Below are 22393 nucleotides of genomic sequence, written 5' to 3'. Positions count from 1 at the left end.
TACTGCCCCCTTATTTTCTCTAAATGCTGCCTCTACGCCTCCCTCCTCCACCATCCATCACCCTCACCCTCACACTCATCAATGCCTTAGAACCTGAGTAGCAACATCGGGTCCCCTAAACTACTCCTGATCTTATATAGCTACTCCTGAACTTTTGTGACTGTACCTCTGATATTTTCCAGCTGCCCTGACAGTGCATTACCGTACTAGTCCTAGTGCCTCCCTCTTGACACTCTGATTACTTTCCTACAGGGCCGCTTCATCTGCCGGAGTGCCGAGTACAACTACGTGACCCTTCAGTGCCACTTGAGCCAGCATGACAGGCGGTCGCCGGTCGAGTACATAAAGATGGAGAAAGCTCAGGGGGTCGACTACTTCGAGAACTTATGCCTCGAAGGTGAGTACCTCGGGAAGGGAGTCATATAGCAAACAGAACTATCCAGCTAAACTAGTACTATACAGCAACGCTGGTCTTGCTGCTACTGACTTCTTTACTGGCGACCCCGTGTGTCGGTAAGGAAACTGAGGAGAACTTGATAGTGGTCCACGATAACGCTTCAAAACTAAGGCAGCTGATACCACAGCCCCTGTCTTCTGTTGCAACACTCTGCTGGCAGTCTTTGGTGCCCTCTAAACTCCATAGATATTGTATCGCTCAGCCAATAATGTTAAGATCACTCAAATGCCTTGGTGAGGTCTGCTCTGTATTTTGTCTTTCGTAACTGGCTGTCCTTCCTTGGATACAGCTATGTCCAGGCTCAGATCTCGAGGTGGAGAGAGCAGCGAATCTTTTCCCTTGTCTAAGTCTAGCAGTCTGCTGGCGAGATGTGAACCCTGAAGGACTCTCTGAAACGTACGGGAACCACACGGAGGAAAATAGCCACCGCAAACAATCCAAGCGTCACACATTAGCCACCGATGACTAGACACCAAAAGCAGAGCGAAGCAGTATCGCTGTATCGTCACCTCCGCAGTATAATCCACATGATCTTAGGAACCTCCAACCCGAAGTATCGCAGACAGGTCGTCCCTGGCCGGGGTTGCCGTGCAGGCGGTGGTGCACTCGGCCGGAAGGGAATAGCTTGCAGGTACTACTTGGGTCGTCATTCTCGTCACCTTCCTATAACGGTACGTTCGAAATGCGAACGGGACGTTGAGAAGCAAACTGGTGTTTTGCGACGGTTGACGACTTTCCCTGATGAAGGTCTGCGTTTCCTTAATTAGGTCAATGATACCCACTTGGAGGGTCACAGTCGTTCAAGGAGGCATTAAACGCTACCTTTAACGAGACACGTTTTACGACTGCGTGCAGACTGCTCAGATGATAGAGCATCAGTTCAGCTTCCCACGACCTCTCCCCTCAAGACTAACATTGTGGCGGTGGCTGTGTGACCTTATGAACTCTATGTACTTTAAAGATGTTGCAATGAAGGCCTCCTCCTCCTCCTCCTCCTAGACCCATAGTGACTCATCAAGCTTAAATTGTCTCATATATACCAAACCTTTATTTCTTGAGCCGATCGTAAGCTTGAGGATGCTAAGCTCTCCTATGCTGTTAGAACATAATTGAATCTCTTTTGGTTGATGTGTCACTTCTTATTGTAACTTCACTTGACGAGTTATCTACCTATATGTTCTGCAACGCTCATGGTACTGAAACCCAATTGTAGACTCGAGAATCCTCACCAAGCACCACAGCTACGGACAATACCAACACCTTCCAATACCTTTAGCTCAGTATCAGCTGTTGCTTTCATCACTATCACCGTGAGACAGAAGCCACTGGCTTGCACCGGAAAGTTAATTAATGTGAGGAGTAAGGAAGATATCAGAGAGATGCTATAGGCCAGTTATGTAACGTTAACGTCACCCTAACTAACGGTAGCAAAGGTATGTTATCAAGATTTTGTTGCTGCTACGTAAATACTTTAATTATATCAACAACTGGTAGATAAACCTGTTCAAGAGCGTAAGCAAATTAATTAAAAAAATCAAACTTTCATACCTGTGTGTCTTCCTAAGATAACCGGCCCCAGTCGTCGGACCAGAATGTATTTTCTATTCGCGCTTCCTGCAAAATTTCCGTATCAGTATACTTTCTCCATTTACCTGGCGCTCCATCTTGACAATTTTCCTGCTGGTTGTTGTGCATGAGGGAGGTATCTTCTCTTTAGTATCCTCTATAGACGCATTAAGAACTGAGGATATCATTAGCATAACCCAGCAGATAATCTTGTCGTAGACCATCAGGTATCCTCTTATCTATCTTTCCCATGTACACGCCCTTTGTATTGTCTGAGAGATCCACTCTCTCCGAACTGCATTGCGGGAGTAACTCCGTTCTTTATCTACGAGACACACTGCTTTCTTGTGCGTAAAAGTCCATACCTTCCTTCGGCTTACCGGACGCACCCATCTCCTTTATGTTTGCCAGAGCCATACCCGATTTCTGTTTATGATCAGAGCTATACGTCCATCCTGACCATTACCAATGCCTCCTTCCACAGCCTCGGAGTCGTGTGAAGACGAGAGGGACTACGAGGAGCCGAACTTCGGTGTGTCGAACGGCCTTGTCTCCCACTATGTCGATATGCACTACTACGTCGACAAGGAACTCATGGTGAGATAGTCTTGCCTCTTGACCACCTTAAGACACCAGCGTCACTGTATGATTTATAGCCACGTAGTACCTTTCCTATTTTCTTTAGGAGTCATTTCCTATGTTATTCTGCTACTCAGTGACTCATCATTCTAAGAGTAACTTAGCGCCACCAGTGATATCTTTGACATGTATTGACCCTTGTATTCCTGGTGTTACCCGGGCAATCATGCATCAAAAGATGCAAATGATTCCAATGAGGTGGTTGTGTTTAGTCAACTCTTTCAGGTCCTTTTGACATCAGCGTGAGGGGATGGGTGACCTTTTCAGTGGGTGAATTAAACCCGTCGTCAGACTCACCTCTGGTCATTATGATGTACTGATTACGTAAACCAGTAGTGGATACATGCAACGCAGCAGGTTTAAGATAATTGAACTTTCCTCATTTCCCACACTCAGGCCAACAGCGCCGCGGCCTGCAAGAGAGCGTGCGAGATCGAGAACGAGTTTCTGTGCAGGTCCTTCCTCTACAAGGGCCCGCCCACGGGCAACACTTACAACTGCCAGCTGTTCCACCTGGACCACTACACGCTCCCCGATGGCCCCTCCACCTTCCTCTCTACAGACAGGTAGGAGAACGAGAAATTTCTCACAAGCAACAAGACTTCACACCGACTTCTAAGTCTTATAAAAGATATCTAATCCAGAACACATGTTGAACGAGGCCTTAAAGTCCAGATCATATACAAATATGCTGTACAAAGTAAATTTATATTATATACCAGAAATATACAACCCCTGATTTCAAAAGTTTTTTTTTCTTTACTGAGTATGAGAATAAATCTTTTTTTATATATCTTATAAATTTTTGTGGCTAGTGAAGTTGGTAAATTTGTGTAAGAGAGTTGTACACAATGTCCCTTCGTCGTGTCTTAACGTTCTGTTGTCACCCACAAGGCCACTCCTGGACGACGGCCAGCGCACAGGAACCTACTACGAGAACGTCTGCAGGAGTGAGTACACCTGTGTCTCTATTTTCACCTTGTCCCTGAGCCTCACCTACACTCAGGTGGCTGGTGCTGCCAGTCACCCAGGTGGACCTGGGAGGTGTCGAGACGTGTGTGTGTAGCCTTGCATGAGACAGGATGCACTGCATCCCAGTAATGATAGTTGTGCTTTGCAGTTTTGTTAACATCACTGAGTAGTTTTGCTGTATATCCCCCATCTGTGCTCTGTAATATTGAGAGAAATGCTGTTTTTAGCTTGTTAATGCTTGATAACATTAACTAAACCGTATATAGATGTCTGTAGCACCGTATACCATTGACCTCACCAGCAATTGCACAGTCTGCAGTCTTAGTCACACTCACGCAGTATGCTTTATATGTACTATTTAGATATCAGATCATAATGCATATTCATATATATAAAACTTAAACCTTTTTTTTTTGTCTCCTTGGCAGTGTAGTGTCTGCCATAAACTTTGACATGATAACACACGAACGGATGTTTCTCAAGACAAAGATAAGACCAGTAGACATGACCTCACCGGCACCTTCACCATGACCTATTGCACCAGCACACACAGATCCCTGATGTACACCGACTCATCCTTTGACCCTTTCCTGCTATCAAGGACACTCCACTGCAAACACACAACTTTAAGAATCATTCATTATATTCTCATCATAAAGACTGACCTTTATGATCCCTGGAGTTAACGACTTTACACCGATTTCCAAACATGACTTGATCCAGTGGCCTCACAGCATCACACAGTAATGATCACTTGTGCAGCAGATGTCACACAGCATACAGCTGGCTTACCATTAATGCTTAAAATGATTATCTTTCACACTAATGACTTTGTTAATAACCTCCTCGGGTGCCTTCCTGACACCTATTGCACTCGTTTTAAGTGGACTTTCTCAGGCCATCATCCTGGGATGAAGCAGACCATATGCTCTTCACACAATAACTTTTATAGGTACATTTTTCTCTCATAATAACATCTCTTACTTAGGCACCTGAAGTTCACTTCTCTGTCAGAGCTTAACGCGATCTAAGAGGCGTATTCGTTGACATGGGACCGGCCACATGCCTCCATAGAAATGACCAGTTTTTTCATGAAGGCGAATATGCTTCTTTGACTCGTCTGACATGACATTTGATGCTGGACTCACCACCACCACCACTGACTTTACCTCTTGACCTCACGTGACGTTACAGAGGCGAAGGACAATATGATCTGTAAGCAGGTGACCACCAGAGACAATCGGTACATCACTCAGATCATGTGCTTTGACAAGGCTTCCATCTCCCGCCAAGTCAACATCGAGGGCGTGGAGGAGCTCGGTAAGACATTGACTGCATTTCCCATCGGTCGCTCAGAATAACTACGACTATCATTCATTGGTCGCCTGAAGACTTCATGGCTAAACTCCATTGCTGATTGGCTGTGGAGAACTTTCTATCCAATATGGATGACTCGGGGTGATTGGTTATTTCGGTGTTTGCTTTTCCGAATTCGTCTACCTGGTCACTGACGCAGCCGGTGACTACGGCGTCCTTCTACATATATATATTGGCAGTGATATCCCGTCATGGAAACTTTCCTCCATTGGTTTGTTGGGTATAAGATTATGCTTAAGAATTTCATGCCGCGTATACTTCACTAACTTATGAAACCTTCCCTATATAATCTAAGTCGGTATGTTATTACCTCTGATGAACAACCTTTCAAAGTGACTCCCATAGTTAGTTAAAGCTTTGAATGACTACAGGACTTACTCACACCAGACTAACCGACTAACCTGACGCTTGCAACGGAATATACAAAGATCATTTCCCCAAAGCTGGTCAAACCAAACACGACTCTCTGAGGTCATTCCTTCGTCTGGTCATACGCCCCTGGACACTTGTCTTGCAGCACTAAGTGTGATGGTCGATCCGTCATGGGAAATGATCTATGTACACTCACAGAATGACCTGCTTTACTAACATGCATCTCATTAACACCTTGAGCACGCTTAGTATGACGCTCTTTTTGTCTTCTGTTTAATATTTTTTTTTCTCTAAGCAGACAACTTGTCGGAGAACCATAAGGATTAAGTACAGCATGTACATCACTGTAGGTACTTCTGTAGTAACGTCATATAGCATCTTCAGCAACAGTGTAAGTTAGAGGAGGAGCCTGGCAATATCTCCCTGCTTATTGAGCCGAAATAATATTGTATTAACGATCACCATTCAATTTAATGTTCAGTCAGTCCAGCACTCAGAAATGAACAAAAACATTATTCCCCTTTTATAATGGGTAGACATCATCCATTTGCACCACCTGATAACATTCATATACCACGAAATGACCTTGTTTGGTGATGTTTTCGTTAGTGACACCCGAGTCAGGCTGGTCCTCACATATAGTTTGTTTTGTTTATCAGAAAGTTGTCCATGTTTACTCTGGATAAACTATGATGCTCCTTCAGGACTCAATACATCAACGTAGGACACCTGCTGGACTGATGATCGCTCACTCTCGTCATATCTGGGAGAGGAACCTAACACTTGCAGGGAGATCTGCTTCACTCTGCCAGAACCGGTTGTCCTCCTGAGATACAGGAATGTTTACGTGTAGTTTTTAAGTTGATGGTCAAATACGAGTACTCAAACGCTCGGTTACTAATTACATTATATATATATATATATATATATATATATATATATATATATATATATATATATATATATATATATATATATATATATATATATATATATATATGTGTGTGTGTGTGTGTGTGTGTGTGTGTGTGTGTGTGTGTGTGTGTGTGTGTGTGTGTGTGTGTCAAGAAGACAATAGCGACGAAATATCAACTAGTCTGTTCTGTATACACAAAGTGAGCCTCAAGAACTAAAGGCCTTGATTTTCAGTAGAACTGTCATGCCACGCCATGTGTACAACGTTGGATCATAGGTAGTGTTGATGTCTACAGAGTAGAGTTAGATCAGTCACAGCTGAGATGAACTTAGTAGATCGTCATCATTTTGGTTATCACAGCTCGGGAACTACGAGGATTTCCCACATCCTTGTGATGGAAGCGTCACATCACTCAGTACCACACTCATCACTGTTTCACTCAGTACCTCACACATCGGTGTTTGAGCGCCACACTCATCATCTTTGAACTGAGGATCGCACTCATTTCTCTCACTCATCCTGAGAATCTCACTCATCATTCTCACTCATCCCGTAGCTCAAGGTCCAACTTAATAGAACATCACTTATCAGGGCCTCACTTATCAGGATCCGCTAACCACACTCGCTTCATCAGGATCTCATACAGGATGTATCAAGGTGCCTTAGTGGTGTTGTGGTTAGCGTTGCTGTCTATAATTCACTGGCCAAGGTTTTTATCCCCGCCGTGGGCAGACGGTGCACAGCTCACCCACCTGTTCATCATTGTTGTGTTTGGTAGCTACTGAACTTGGGTTAAAGTGCCTCAGCTGTGACGGGCCTCACCAGCCGACAACTTGTTACTTGGCTCGGGTTTCCCTAGATGTGTCTGCCGCTGAGGACATGACCTTACTAAGAGGCGGGCAGCCTGGCAAATGTTGGTGCTTGACCCACCGTGCTCTCATTAATGAGGAATTTACTCATCATCGACTCATTAATCATGTTCCCACTCATGAAGGTACATCCAGTTGGTACGTGGCTCATCAAGATGCCATTAGACCACCTCGTTTGGACCTTGGGTCTTTGTGGTCTTTCTCTCGAGATAACTCCGTCACGCGGCCAGTGGCCAGAGTATCAGTAATGCAGGCTGGACTGTATCAGCTTTATGACCTGAACTTTGATATGATCTTTTCACTTGTTTAGCTTTATAGTCACACGTCATGCGTCGACAATCGTGACATAAATTGTGCTGAAAACTGCACCATCACTTCGTATACTAACGACCCTCTGGTGGCGAAATGGTAAACGATTCTTAAGAAAATAAGAGATGAGTTGAATACACTCTGATGATACGCTGCAGGAGTTCGCCATGAAAATTAAGGAAGCAATACACATACACACAACAAATAAGTAAACAAAAGGCTTGCGCGCGCGCACACACACACACACACACACACACACACACACCTGCAAACCACCAAGGCCTGGGAGCGAGGCTCGCAGAGGGGAGCAGCAGGCTCCCAGGCAAAAGGGAGGTTGGCTGATTAATTGATACACGACGTAAGGTAGGCACAGGGGCTTCACCCGCTTGTGGTTACGCCGCGAGTGAAGGGTCACCTTCGGCAGGGTTAGGTCATCGTCAGTGAACAAAAGGGAGTGCAAAGCTCGACGAGGGAATTCCCACTCAAAAAGAATCCATCTTTTCCCTCCTACTGGATGTTGCGCAACCTTGAAATCGCAGGATCACCGTAAAAGGAATCTGACGCCATATATATATATATATATATATATATATATATATATATATATATATATATATATATATATATATATATATGTGTGTGTGTGTGTGTGTGTGTGTGTGTGGGAGCGGGAGGCTGGAAATCCTCCCCTCTCGTTTTTTTTAATTTTCCAAAAGAAGGAACAGAGGGGGGCCAGGTGAGGATATTCCACAAAGGCCCAGTCCTCTGTTCTTAACGCTACCTCGCTAACGCGGGAAATGGCGAATAGTTTAAAAGAAAAAAAAAAGATATATATATATATATATATATATATATATATATATATATATATATATATATATATATATATATATATATATATATATATATATATATATATATGTGCGTGTGTGTGTGTGTGTGTGGGTATGTGTGTGTGTATTTGTGTGTATGTGTGTGTGTGTGTGTGTGTGTGTATTTGTGTGTATGTGTGTGTGTGTGTGTGTGTGTAGTAAGAGAGAGGAAAGTGATCATCAGGTGTAACATCCTGAACCCGTGTGATGCCTCGCCCTCCTGAGACTGACACTGCAACACCTCGTGAGCTTCGCTACTTGTGTTGCAGACCCGAAGGAAGTCACAGGCTCAGGCGGTGTCCCTGGAGGCCTCATCCCAGACGGAGTCATCGGAGGCAACACTCCCCAGCCCGTCGGTTACCCTGGGGGCTTCACGTCCATCGGTTTAGGCGGCGGGTCCTCCTCTTCCTCCTCCTCCTCCTCCTCGTCATCCTCCTCCTCCTCCTCCTCCTCCTCCTACGGCACGACCCTCACTGCCGGCAAGGGAACCACCGCTCCACCAGGCGGGAGTAACATCAACTGCGACCCAACCGGAGTTTGCTACGACGGTGAGTATCATATTTACGACGTCACATAAACCCCAGAGTAGTGTGTGCTGATGCCCTTTTTATCATAGTGAATAATCATGTTGTCTAATGATGAACATTCATGTTATTAACACGTTATTTATTATCTTTGTGCCTTTCAAAGTGTACCTCATTAATCTGTGAGATTATGATGTCTTCCATTATCGCTAAAAGCCTCGAAGGAACACCTGGGTCTGTTGCTGTCTGAATTAATTTGAATTCCTTAGCAATTCTTTCCTGTATTTCTTTTGTATTTTCAGATCATTCGTACAAGAAAGGTCTCCCTACGTGGGCAAGATGTGAATGTAATCTTGTATGAATTGTTTACAAAATATGTCATGGTGGTGTTATGTCTAACAGCTGATTGATTCTGTCGTTGTAGTGTCGGTGCATTGTAAGGACACCAGGATCGTGGTGGAGGTGTCCACAAATGAGCCCTTCAACGGCCGCATCTACGCCCTGGGCCGCTCTGAGACCTGCAACGTTCAGGTCATCAACTCGGACAAGTTCCGCCTCGATCTGTCCATGGCTGGCCAAGACTGCAACACTCAGAATGCTGTAAGTAAATGCTGTTTCTCTCCCCCCCCCCCCCTCTCTCTCTCTCTCTCTCTCTCTCTCTCTCTCTCTCTCTCTCTCTCTCTCTCTCTCTCTCTCTCTCTCTCTCTCTCTCTCTCCACCATGAAGTCCTCCCTTCTCTTCGGTACTACAGTCTGCTTCCCATTTTATTTTTGCATCCCTCCCTATCCATCATACACACTCTCTCCTTTTCTTTGTCTCAGCTTGTCTCTTCCTCTCCAGCCAAAGTAATCTCTTATACAAATGCTGAATAAGCAGAATCATCTTTTCTCAACGAGTACAATGATCGGCAGTAGTAGTAGTAATAGCGGCAGTTATAGTAGTACTAGTAATAGTAGTAGTAATGGTAGTAGAAGCAGCAGGATGGTAATGATAATGATAATGATGACAAAGATAGTAATAGTTATAAGTAAATATAGATAAGACTAAAGCTTTTAAATATCATGATGTAAACAAAGATGAGTCGCTTCAGTTCACGATAAGAACTGATGTTACGAATGGAACAGCTGGCCTCTTGTGGGGCTCCGTCCTGCATCTGGAGAGCAGCATCTGCTGTGTGAGGAGAGCCTTAGGGACAATAATGTAATGGCTACTGAAAGGCAACAGGTGGCAGCGGCCGGGGCCAGCAAGACTGCTTTACAACACACACACACACACACACACACACACACACACACACACACACACACACACACACACACACACACACACACACACACACACACAAATTTACACTGCTGACTGAGTGTCTAAGCATTACTTTCTAAATTTCCATTAACGCGACATAGAAATTGGTGAGTCCATTTGAAATACTGAGATCATACTCGTTACATGTACTGTAACATATCCCCAGACTGAAACTTTCTGTGAAGAAATAGTAACAACCTGACAGCACATGTATGTTCATATTCCTCACTAGTCAAAGAATATTGAAATCCATCTGGTTTACACATATCATGAGAGAATGTCTTCATAACTCAGTCCTCAACCCACCATCTTCCACCACGAGTAACCACCCGCACTGTATCTAACACATCCTAACACCAACGACCACTATATTCCGTAAGTCGAGGATCACACTTACCATCACACCAGTCATCTTTATCCTTCTACACCCTATCACCCGGCCAGCGCCCATCATCTTACCATATCCCATCATATCATAATGCATTATCATATGCCATGGACCATCTAATCCACTGTGTTCCAACTTCATGTCGTCTACCACATCCTACTACATTTGTATTATCCTAGATCATCTTGACACCACACTTCATATTCCTACCACGTTATCATCGTCCCGCCATACCCCCAGCATCTTGATGCACTTCATTAACCCTTGGGACCACAGACGCCACCCCTGGCACTCACACCACCACATCCTAGAGCAGTTGGGTTAAGTGGAATGTCTTACTTGTTTGTGAGTCATCTCCAGACGTAGGATCCCATTTTTGGACCTTTCAATTCCGTCAGATAGTCTTTTAGATCACCTAGTAATCTTTGCCTCATCTTTGCTAACATTGTTCCATACGTCCAATACTAAGTTGCTGATGAAATGATTCTGCACTGATGTCTTCCACGTCTAGATTCCAAGGCTTGTCCTCAAGGTTTTCTAAGTTCCTTTGGATTTTGAAGTAGTGGTCAGTATTTACCGTCACTATGGCTTCCGAGGAATAGAGGTTGGTTAACAGGACTCCTATCATATTCTTTCCTCTAACGTTGGCCTTTCAGGGACATCCTTCCCATTGTAGGACTATCTTAGGCCTAATTCTCGTTGCATTGCATTCCATTTCCTCGAGCAGGTTTTATGTGTTTCTCCAAATGATCACACAAAGTAACTGATGCCCATTCTAAGCTTGGGTCGAATCTACATCGTAAAATAAGAAAAAAAGTCTAATTAAAGATATCATAATGTGTGTGTATGTTACAGGGCGGCGTGTACACCAACCTGGTGGTGATCCAGCACCACTCCATCGTCATGACCAAGACAGACAAGATCTACAAGATTCGCTGTACCTACGACATGACCTCGAAGAACATCACCTTCGGCATGCTCCCCATCAGGTGCGTACACATCAACGCTCACTCACATACTTATTTCTCAGTCCTTGCTGGCTACACCACCATGCCTGCCTGGTCTGAGAATGCACTTCATATAAATAACATGAGAACAGTCACCTCGTTTGAACCCTATGATTTTTGTGAACAGCACCTATTTATTGCTAATATGTAGATATACATTCCACCTCACCATAAACCTGCTAAATAGTGTCTACAGAATCATATCTTTTTTTCTAAAAACTAACTTTGTCAAAAGCAGCAGCATGGTTAGCACCCTCTACACCACATATGACTCCTGCTGCAGATGTCTTTTTAATAATGATATACATTTTACAGCAGCCCATCCGAGCACGACCCTTTATCCAACACATTGATCATCCGGTAAGACAGTGGCTGTGGCTTTCAGGAGTTCTGGGCTGCGGCTAATGGTTAGCTTGAGGGTGCCACAATGTACACTGCCTGTAGATTACCCTTTCCCAGTCCTGTAGACACTGTATGACAGTACCGTTAGATTCCTTGACCTGTAGGCATGGACCCGTAGACGATGACCTTCTACACAGACCTATCATCACGACTTTCTGGCCCCAGATCTTTAGATACAGATCAGCAGACATGGACTGTTGAAACAAGTTGTAGTGTAAGATTTTCTCGAAGAGAAACTTGCTTGAGGATTAAGTGCATTCAAAAACGCTAATCTTAGGTTAATGATACTCTAAACAAGCCCTTCTGTTTCTTAATTCATGACTTGTGGGAGGCGGAACACAGTTACTTACGTTTAGTTTTGCTGATTCACCTTATTGTGGCGATTAGTATCGCCACGATACGGTGAATCAGCATTTGGCGTCTGATTCACTTTTCTTGCTCGCAGGGTTGAGCCGCTGGCGTCGTGCTCTGTCCCCCTACGATCGTACTGAAGGTGAACTGATAAGATGCTGGAAAAACTGGATAAACCTCCAGAAGCTTTACTTGAAGCCCCGTGACCCACGCCAAAACCCCAACAGAGTCAAGTGGTGCTAGCCAGAACAAGAATACCAAAGTGAAGCTTCACTTTGAAGCTCCAAGACATACTTGAAGAATAATGTATAGGATATGATTCAGTTCTTTTGTCATATCCTAACAATAGCACACAGAAAAGAAGAGCCCACAGACCCCTCATTATAATCCTGTGGGTGAGACAAATGACCAGTTCAAGACCGCCTTCGTGATGAGTCATTTCTTGCCTTTTTTTTTTGCATACTCGCTAAAGCAGTTCTCACGTTCGAGATGTAGCGTCAGAGGTGGACGACTAATCCGGCTTAGAGTAACCCTCGCTTGACTTCTATTGATAAAAATATTTGTCTTTGTTTTGATGTACGTCTGTTGGGACACCATCCGTCCGCAGCGTAGCAGTTACATTGCAATCCACCGATCTAACAAACCCAAGTTCAAATTCTAGCTAGACAGGGCAATCAATCGGCTCACAGCAAACCCCAGTTCTTCATCCTCCCGCACGGGTATAGTCAATAAATGGCGACATAATTATAAAACTCTCTCCCTGTAATACACTAATAGTTACCGCACATTTATATACACGAAGCTGTGGGCCGTGTTCCTACGATTCGCAGTGTACTGAGCTGTGATGATGATGGAGCAGTTTAAAAGACGACCACTCCACTTGTCTCCCTTCCAAGTCTTCAGGTAAAAGATGTACCCAAACCTGATGAGATCCTCCTCCTCCTCCTCCCCCATTCAGCGACCCAGAGTTATGGTTCACCAGTCTGTTGATGCAAGTCTGTTGGATGATCCTTATCAAACCCCCTTCCTGAGCACACTTACTCACCACATGCTCTGCAGTCACATCCAAGCACCGTAGATAGTTGTCGTCTTGAGGAAAAAAAAAAAAGAAGTAATAATTTTTCAATGTAAATTACACTTCGTCTACCTTACAAGAAGTTCATTACCACAGTGTCTATCACATTGTCATAAGTTCACTTTAATCTAGTTCTTTGTTGTTGGTAGAATATTGGTATATGAGATTTCATCCTTCGGGATAAGTAATGATTACTGACAAGCTGACATAAACGTGGACCACTGACAGTCATCCCTTGTTATCATTTTCCTTTGGTACCGTTGCTTCAGGTTATCCTAAAGTGTTGTATTTCCCTCGCCCAGGGACCCAGATATGATCCCCATCACCTCCGCCCCCGAAGCTCCGCCACCAAGGATTCGCATCCTGGATGCTGCCCTCAGGGAGGTGGAGACGGTCAGGATCGGCGACATCCTCACCTTCAGGATCGAGATTCCGGAAGAAAGTAAGAGAGACGTTGGCAATAGCTCCTCCTTCTATGTTAGCACAATGAGTTTATAATACAGTGAAACGATTTCTGTCGTTGTTCCTTCTGTCGACTAATACTTTTAAAAGACAGAGGAGAAGGTAATCAAAGCCAGTTTATGTCAGTACATAGCCAGGCTAATGTAATTCCCACACAGACAAAGAAATAGTCGTGATGTCATTTCATGGCCAATAATGCTCAAACGAAGTATGAACAGGGGACCAGCTAACCAAGCTTCACATCACACTGACCTCATGATCCTGCTCTCTCTCTCTCCCTCACAGCTCCCTACGGCATCTTCGCCCGCAGCTGCGTAGCCATGGCCAAGGACTCCCGCTCTACCTTCCAAATCATCGACGACGACGGGTCAGTGGTGTTTAGTTCCTCTCTTCGTAGCGTACATCATTGTATTCCATGTTTATCCTGTGTTGTTGTGTCCTCTTCAACCCCAACAACATCTTGGTCTCCCTTTGTTGATTTTTAAACAGTTATCTGCAATACTGTGCAACTTCCTCCTCAGAGGGCCCGTTCCTCTACACTATGTCTCTCTGAGATTTCTTAGACTTACTTATAATCTATGATACGAAAAATCGTGCGTGTGATTTCTTCACAGCATAACTACTCCATCCTGTTCCTACAATAAAATTCTATAAAGGGAATTTTCCTCGCAGCTTCTAAATGTCATTCCACTTGCGTAGTTCTAATATAGACATTTTTGTCTCCTGTCTTAACTATAGAGGCATTAATCTTCAAAAATCTCATGATAGAGTTTGGCAATATCCCTAATGTCGGCTGCCATTTGCTTAACTCTGTCTATCAAGCAATAGAAATTTTCTCTTCGGCGTGTTAAGCTGATCGCTATGTCGAAGTAACTGTTTTCAACCTCATATTTGTCCTTTTTTGATGAGGTTAATCGTACGTCTTTCTTTTTTATTATTGTTCATCAAATTCTGTTGTTGTAAGCATTCTATAATTAACATTGCTTTTCTAGTTGAGTCACAAATTCAATTACTGTCCTGATTTTCTACTCGTTCCCTCTCGTATCTTAAACTCCAGAAACTTTACCTGCAAGAGTAGCTGAGTACACCTTGAGGAGACATCACGGTTGGTTTTCAGGAAGCAGCCTTTAAAGCTGATGAATATCTAATGTGTTTGCTGTTGACTTCACGAGACACTACGTGCGTATGACTCATCCCATGAGATCAAGGATCCTGCATGATACAAATATCTCAGTTCCCTCCCTTTTCTATTTCAAAAGTAGTCATTCAGTACACGCAAAATGATAATGAATCTAATACATGCAAATGACTTGTTAATGTCTTCTCCATTGTCATAACTGTCAGCTAGGATTTAGACGTTATAACGAGGCAACATTAGCAAGACAATACAACGTATTCATTAAGGAGTGACATGGGATCAAGTGAAATACGCAGCTCTTACATTATGATTAACGTAAAGGTACGTGTGAGGATATATATACATCGATGGTGAGGCAGATACTGAATACAGACGTTAGACGATCACTGAGCAGATCACATGACGTTACGAAGATCCTGAGGAGGATTACAAATGACGTACGATGATACTAATCTCAGAAGAGGGTGGAACACATAGATAGACACACGATCATCATGGGCAACTAATAATTAGGGTTAACTATGGGAGGAGGACGCACAGACAGAATACGGCTGTCTTATAACCACTCCTTGTATGCCATCAGCTCAACACGAGCTACCTGACAATTACAACAACACTCCATATAAAGCAGTAGGGGTAGGCAGCCAGGAGTAATGTGTGATGACAGGTTACTTATCACTGGTGTGAATTTCTGGTCAGTGGAAGTATCTTATGGTAGGAACATCAGACATACGATTAACCTTTGAGGTGGACCTCGTCACCTCTCACTGTTTTATGGTTCCTTCACCTGTCTTGTGGTATAACCCAGCGGAAGCATCTTGTGGTTTGACCCCATGAACTTCAGGTTCCTTGTGATAATCCCCTATGGTGACATACTAGGTCACAGGCTCCAGTATGGTGTGTGGTGCTCTGTGATAATCACCTGTGGCTTCGCCACATGCTTCACTGAGTGTTTGATATTTCTACAGCAGTTTGCTGAGCCGTGCGGCTGGAGGGGAACTGTGGTTGACTCGCTGGAGAGGGTCCTGCCATAACATCTATGATACTGATTCTTTATCTAACATCAGCTCTGCATTTCTAGCTTTTTTTTTTTTGTTTTCTCTTGTGAAGCTTTTTGATCCAAAAACTAAATAGTTGCTGGATATAACCTTGGTGTGAGTGCGTACAGCAGTAAGGCCCATTGCACACAAAGCAGTCTGAACAAACTTTTTAAAAGACTAACATCAGCAGGTAGATTGAGAGATGCACTATTATGCACTATTCCCTCCTTACGTGAAGATTTGCCCCCTGCATTCTCACCTACCTGATATGCACATGACCAGACTCATCCATCTGTTGCAGGTGCCCCGTGGAGCCAACTATCTTCCCACAGTTCACGAAGGACGGGTCGGCCCTCCAGTCTGTCTACGAGGCCTTTAGGTTCACTGAGTCCTACGGCGTCATCTTCCAATGCAACGTCAAGTACTGCCTGGGACCATGCGAGCCGGTGAGTCCAGTATTCCGTCTGCTGTGGTGTGGCAGCCCTTGTTCCTGGGGTACTCTGGTCAGCTGCTCTCTGTAGGGGGATGAGAAGCAAATATCTCTTGTTAAACTTTTTGATTTTGTATAGCGTATATGATGAATGAATTGATGGTAAATGGATGTCTCTCTCCCTATAAAACACAAACAGTAATCCCAAATAGTGATGAACATTACCTGTGACCTACACCAGAGAAGTGAATGCTTCCTCGCTTCCTTCGTACATTCTTGATGAAAGCGTTTGATCCAGCTGGTTGTCTTCCTACATCCCAGACGAGGTGTCAGGTGGGTCGTGATAAGCTGTTCTCCTGGGGCCGCAAGCGTCGTGATGTGAGCAACATGAGAGGAGCCTGGGGACACGTTCAGGAGACCACGAAGGAGGAGGCAATGGCAGCCGCTCAAGCCCTCACGTCCTCAGCGGGCAGCGACGAGATGAGCATCAGTCAGGAGATCCTGGTGCTGGACCTGGGCGACGACCAGCGTCCGCAGTACCGGGACGAGCCTGTGCCTGAGTCGGCCAGGGGATACCTTAACAACAGTAAGTGGTCGTGACCGACCTGTCATATTAGAACCTGTCTTATACTGTCACTGACTCACGCCAGCCTTATACCAACACAGTTTTGACTTACATTAATCCTACTTCGTGTATGACTCATGCCAGTGGCACTCATCAATAGCCTTTACTCACACTAGTCACGCTTACCTACATCATTCACTCACCTACAGCTTTAACGTAATTGTCTGAGTTAATAATGTCTGGTACGATGTACATAGCTTGTAGTGTGTGTGTCTCTCTATCATGTTTTCTCACCAGTTATTTACCAGATTGTTTGTATGTGGATGTATGCGTATCTTATCTTTTGTTCCAGTCTATGTATTCATGCCTGGAGGCAAGTCTTTGAGTCTATGTGTGTGAGTGTGTGTGTGTGTGTGTGTGTGTGTGTGTGTGTGTGTGTGAGTACAATTTGAAATTTGTTTGTGCTCGTGCGCACGTATGTGCTGAGTCGGAGAGTCTGTTCGTGTATGAGTCTTAGAAGATAGGACGTGTTTTAGTGACATCACACACTGAGCCATGTGCATGACAGTTACTCGGGAAGGTAACTTGGCCACCGCCTCCTTCTCACTTACCCCTAAGCCACCTGATTCTAATTTTCTCCTCCAGGTACATACACTTACGAAGGAGCTGACGTCACCTTATTTGAGACGTGTCCTACAAGGTCCTCCGTCCTCGCCTTGGCCGTCACCTGTGCCATCCTGTTGCTTATCTACGTCCTCACCGTCTTCTACTTCGTCATGAGAAAATGGATCCGTCCCCCGAAGAACATACGATAAATCTATGACGTCGAGGAACATTGGTTGCTGCTGCTCTGTTGCCTTCTGCAGGGTGGGTGGGGTAGAGAGGTGTAGTCTGAGATTTAGTATTCTGTTGGGAAACATGAAAAGCTCTGATACACCGACGATCAGCTTATCTATGATCATTCACATGCTGGTGAGCTTAGCTGCTGACGTTGCTGTATTGATCCGCTTAGCTTCTGTCATCACTAAGTTAATGACCTTAGCTGCCGTCATCAATGAGATGGTGAGACGACTAAGCCATACCACTATGTCATTAACTGGAAGTGTGCCCCTCCCTCCATTCTTTAATTTCCTAATTGTAGATAAAGTTGAATATCTACCACAACGGCTTATGTACTTAAAAGTCATAACATAAGAATATTGTGATAGACGCAACACTGACTTCACTTGTAAGTGTATCATAGTTCATCAGGTTGTCTAAGATAGATCCCTTAATATTCCCTAGAGCAAGAAGGCACTCCTCTTCCTAGCTAGATATTAAGCAACAACGTAACAAAAATATGGTTGAAAGGAGTGTGTCAGTGAGACAGACTCGCAGCTGTAGCTCTGATGCAGATTGCGTCACATTCCGATTTCTTATTTTCTTTTTGAATCATTTGATTTGTTGCATGTGATAGATCATGATACATGGCATTTTATTTGTTGTCTGTACCATGATACGTAGCGTTTTCATGTTTCTGTGTAGGGCAACTTTGTTCCACAGAACAGACCACAGCTGTTGGTCGTCTTGCACCTGCAGAAGGAAATGCAGACGAACATATCCACTACAATTTTGAGGCATTAAGATGTATCATTACCGGGCATTTAATTATTAGGCTCAAAACTTCCCATGGGCATTGGAGATATATGTATTGTTTGTGTGTGATTGTTAGAGGAACAAAAGTGCTTTGTTAGAGGAACAAGAGTGCTTTGTTAGAGGAACAAGAGCGCTTTGTTAGAGGAACAAGAGCGCTTTGTTAGAGGAACAAGAGCGCTTTGTTAGAGGAACAAGAGCGCTTTGTTCAAAACTCGTGATAGATTTTTTTTTTTTTCAACGTTGCCGCTTTCTGGGTCAAGCGAGGTACCTGGCGATACCTGTTGCCTTGTGGCTCTTCCTCCTGTTAAGGCACAGGAGTATCCTGGGTATGAACCTTGAGCATCCCACGTAGATGTTAGGAGTCCGGCCATAACTTACAGTTGTCCTCGGGTACGCCTGGTGAGGCTGCGCGCCACACCGGCTTCCTCTCTTTCCGTCCTCTGTGATCGTCGTCCTCTTGATCATGCTTGGTACGTTCTTACTCACAGACTGACTCGGTGAAAGGTCACATTATATTACTTCCACATACGTTGATATACATTAACTCAGATGAAACTGGATCTGCAGTAAGTTCAGTATGTGAATAAGGTGGTTCCGATTTTTCCTCTGCTTCATAGAGTGTTTAGTGGTTCATCATAAAACTTTGTTCCATTGTTGGTTTGTTGCTCTGGTCATCCTAGTTCACCCTCTGGCTGTTGTATTCTACCTGAACGAGAACCATGCTCGTGTTCCACACCGTCGAATGAAATGTTTGAATGTCGCACCATCGTGATGTGCTGGCGGCAACCCAGCGTCGACACATCAGCAGATGTTTCATAACCAAGAATCACTAGAGTTCACAAGTGAATCATACCGACGCTTTAGCTGTCACAGCGTCAGTTTCGACGTAACGCTTTAAGTTGTGGTCAATTATGTATCTTCTTCTGTCCTCCTACACGTACCTGCACGAGACCTAATGAGCCAACGAAGTGGACAAAGTACTGGGGCGCTGAGTGTGTTGTGTCACCCAGGGTACGGAGCTAAGATGCCAGAACACAACCTGGCTCAGGATCACTTCTCATTACTACCATGATACATCTAAATTCGTCTTTCTGTTTGGGGGAAAACTACCTTAGTGTAAATATTGGTCACTGTCCTGTAAGTTATTTCCTTCGAGTTTTATTGTTCTATAGTCTCAGGCCAAAGTAGTGTACAGGAATAATGAATGCGGTTCAAAAAAAAAAGTCTTTTCAGCATTCTGGCTCCTGGTGATATCGGTAGATCCCCTGAGGTTCTGTTATGACAGACCATCTGGCTCCGTAGCCCAGGCTGACGGTGATTTGTTTGATGTCTTCATTTTAAGAGCTTGTTAGGTTCCATATCACAGAAAAGCTAGTGATTTTTTTTTTATTGTGTTGTAAATAAACTATTATTTATTATGATATTTATGTAGTGTATGTAGTCTGCAAAATATGTGCAATTTCTTGTAGCCAATAAACTTTTTCAAATATTTACCAGGACTTTCTTTAACAAAACTCAAGTCGCCTAAGAATGATTTGTGAGGTGTATCATGTTATGCCCACGCTGAGGCAGTCAGTGGAAATCTTACAAAAAGAAAACTTGAGCTGAATAGTTTAAACTTCTAGTTACCTTCTTCTTTAAAGAGATGATCTTCATATCCAAGTGATAAACTACAATGAGAAAGGGAATAGATCGCCATTCTTATTCCTCAATTAAACAGATGACTGTGATAACTTGGTTATTAAGAAGCTCGTATTCCCAGCGTGTCGCAGTGAGGGGCTGAGGTGGGCGGGAGCGGTGGGGGTACAGACGTTCCTCCTCTCATACATCAGTTTCTATGATATGAACCAAAAGAAGGAGACAGGATAGGATTACTCGCTCATCCTGCTCGAAGGCTCAGGCTAGGGTGTTTAAATGTACGTAGGTGTAAACAAGATGAGAAGGAGGGATAGATAGGAAATAACTCCATCGCAAACATGGCCCATGCACCTCTTTGATCTTTCACTATCAACTTAGCTTCCCTATCCTCTCTTTCTCTCTCTCTCTCTCTCTCTCTCTCTCTCTCTCTCTCTCTCTCTCTCTCTCTCTCTCTCTCTCTCTCTCTCTCTCTCTCTCTCTCTCTCTCTCTCTCTCTCTATATATATATATATATATATATATATATATGTATATACATGTATATATAACTTTCTCATTTTTGGAAGTTCATTAAGTGGTGAACGTCGTATACGACACCTGGGTGTTACTGGTGGTCCGCCAGGCCAGTAACATCTGTGACCAGAGCTGTAATTGGTACAAATTACCACTAATTAATGGCCCATTCGGCAGATCAAGGGAAAATTACACCTCAAAGAATTCATGTTTGTATCAAGGTCAAGTGATGATGAAATTCTCGAGAGCAGCAGAGGACGTGTACCTCTCGAGTCAGTGTTTTGACTTACGTCCATCCACTGCTATCAATACCCCTGTCATCCACACCTTGGCCATCCACAGCCCTGCCTCACATCCCCTTCACACACCCACGTTTATATCCCTTTTACTCCAAGATCCTGCCATCGTCACCACTGCAGCTCCCACTTCCTCCCTCCTTAGCCTGTAATGCTCAACCCTTTGCTGTTCACCTCCCCATATACCCCAACACCCTCAGCTCCTGTCATCCGTCTACTGCCTATCTACTTCTGTCACGTTGCAGGTTCAAGTCGAGGACAAAAGTCCACACCAAGGCCGGGCCTTAATTGAAATATAAAAGATTAATAAAAAAGAAAAAAGAAAAGAGACGAAGAAAAGTATTTATTGGGTAAGACATGAGAGGGTAGAGAGTTCCAATGCTTCGAGGTATAGACAAAGAAACACTTATCAAAACGGCCCATCCTTGAGCTGTCAATGGCCACACAGTAATCATATTGCGCAGCAGCCTGTCTAGTATTGTGTGGTTAAGCTAGTGGTGGGGACACACAAGCAGCCAGCTCTTGGGAGCAAGAACCAAAGTAATACCTATAAATGAGGGAAAGTGAACCAAGATTGAGGCGTAGGGGCTTACAGCATAAATCAAGCGGGTCATGTTTTAAAGTTAGCCTGGTACAGTCTATAATTCAAACTGATTTCGACTCAACTCTGTTAAGGATGAGGGACTAGAACCACCCCAGATGTGAGGCCAGTACTCAATATAAGCACGGATCCATTCTTATCATAAACGGAGCAACTGTTCAGAAGAGAAATTTCGACGTTAATATAGGACTCCCAGTTTCCAAGGGACTTAGCTATTTCAGTAATGTGGGGTTTTCAAATCAGTGTTGATGTTACAGTAATACCAAGTATGTTTATTGAATCAAGAGGTGGAATTACAAGTCCGTCAAAGGAGAGAGAAAAGATGTGAGAAATTTCGATAGAAAGATGGATAGAAACCTGGTATTCGGGCCATTAAACTTAACCAGATTTCGTCTACCGCTCTGGGATATCCTCTCTAAGTCCGAGTTTACTGAGAAAGTTATGTCGAGATTAGATGCGGATTGATTGAGAGAAAAAAACGAACATATTTGTAAGTTGTGGAGGAATTCAGCGTTGAGTCGTCGGAGTATGAGTGCATTTGGTTATTTATAGAAAAAGGAAACCGTTGATCAAAAGGAGATAAAGTGTAGATGATAGAACAGAACCTTGAGGAACGCCGCTGTTGGTAGAGAAAAGCTGATCCTCTAACAACCACAGCGATAGATTGTCCTGAG

At 43.9% G+C, this 22393-nt stretch overlaps 1 protein-coding gene across 1 annotated transcript in view; it reads left to right on the top strand.

Annotated features, from left to right (window-relative positions):
* tyn (trynity) overlaps window positions 1–20161 on the top strand; it is a 51618-nt gene extending 31457 nt beyond the window's left edge. Inside the window, exons 4-15 of the mRNA XM_071696580.1 lie at window positions 253–397; window positions 2508–2620; window positions 3059–3228; window positions 3557–3612; window positions 8619–8897; window positions 9298–9473; window positions 11422–11555; window positions 13704–13843; window positions 14149–14230; window positions 16343–16487; window positions 16793–17057; window positions 17682–20161. Of these exons, the coding sequence (XP_071552681.1) occupies window positions 253–397; window positions 2508–2620; window positions 3059–3228; window positions 3557–3612; window positions 8619–8897; window positions 9298–9473; window positions 11422–11555; window positions 13704–13843; window positions 14149–14230; window positions 16343–16487; window positions 16793–17057; window positions 17682–17851 (1875 nt within the window). The 3' untranslated portion in view covers window positions 17852–20161. The remainder of the gene's footprint in view (window positions 1–252; window positions 398–2507; window positions 2621–3058; window positions 3229–3556; window positions 3613–8618; window positions 8898–9297; window positions 9474–11421; window positions 11556–13703; window positions 13844–14148; window positions 14231–16342; window positions 16488–16792; window positions 17058–17681) is intronic.
* The last annotated feature ends 2232 nt before the right edge of the window (window positions 20162–22393 follow it).

The sequence above is a fragment of the Panulirus ornatus genome, chromosome 4 (assembly GCF_036320965.1).
Source record: "Panulirus ornatus isolate Po-2019 chromosome 4, ASM3632096v1, whole genome shotgun sequence".
Classification (NCBI taxonomy): Eukaryota; Metazoa; Arthropoda; class Malacostraca; order Decapoda; family Palinuridae; genus Panulirus; species Panulirus ornatus.
The sequence above is the reverse complement of the archived record's forward strand: the minus strand, read 5'-3'. Positions and strand labels throughout refer to the sequence as shown.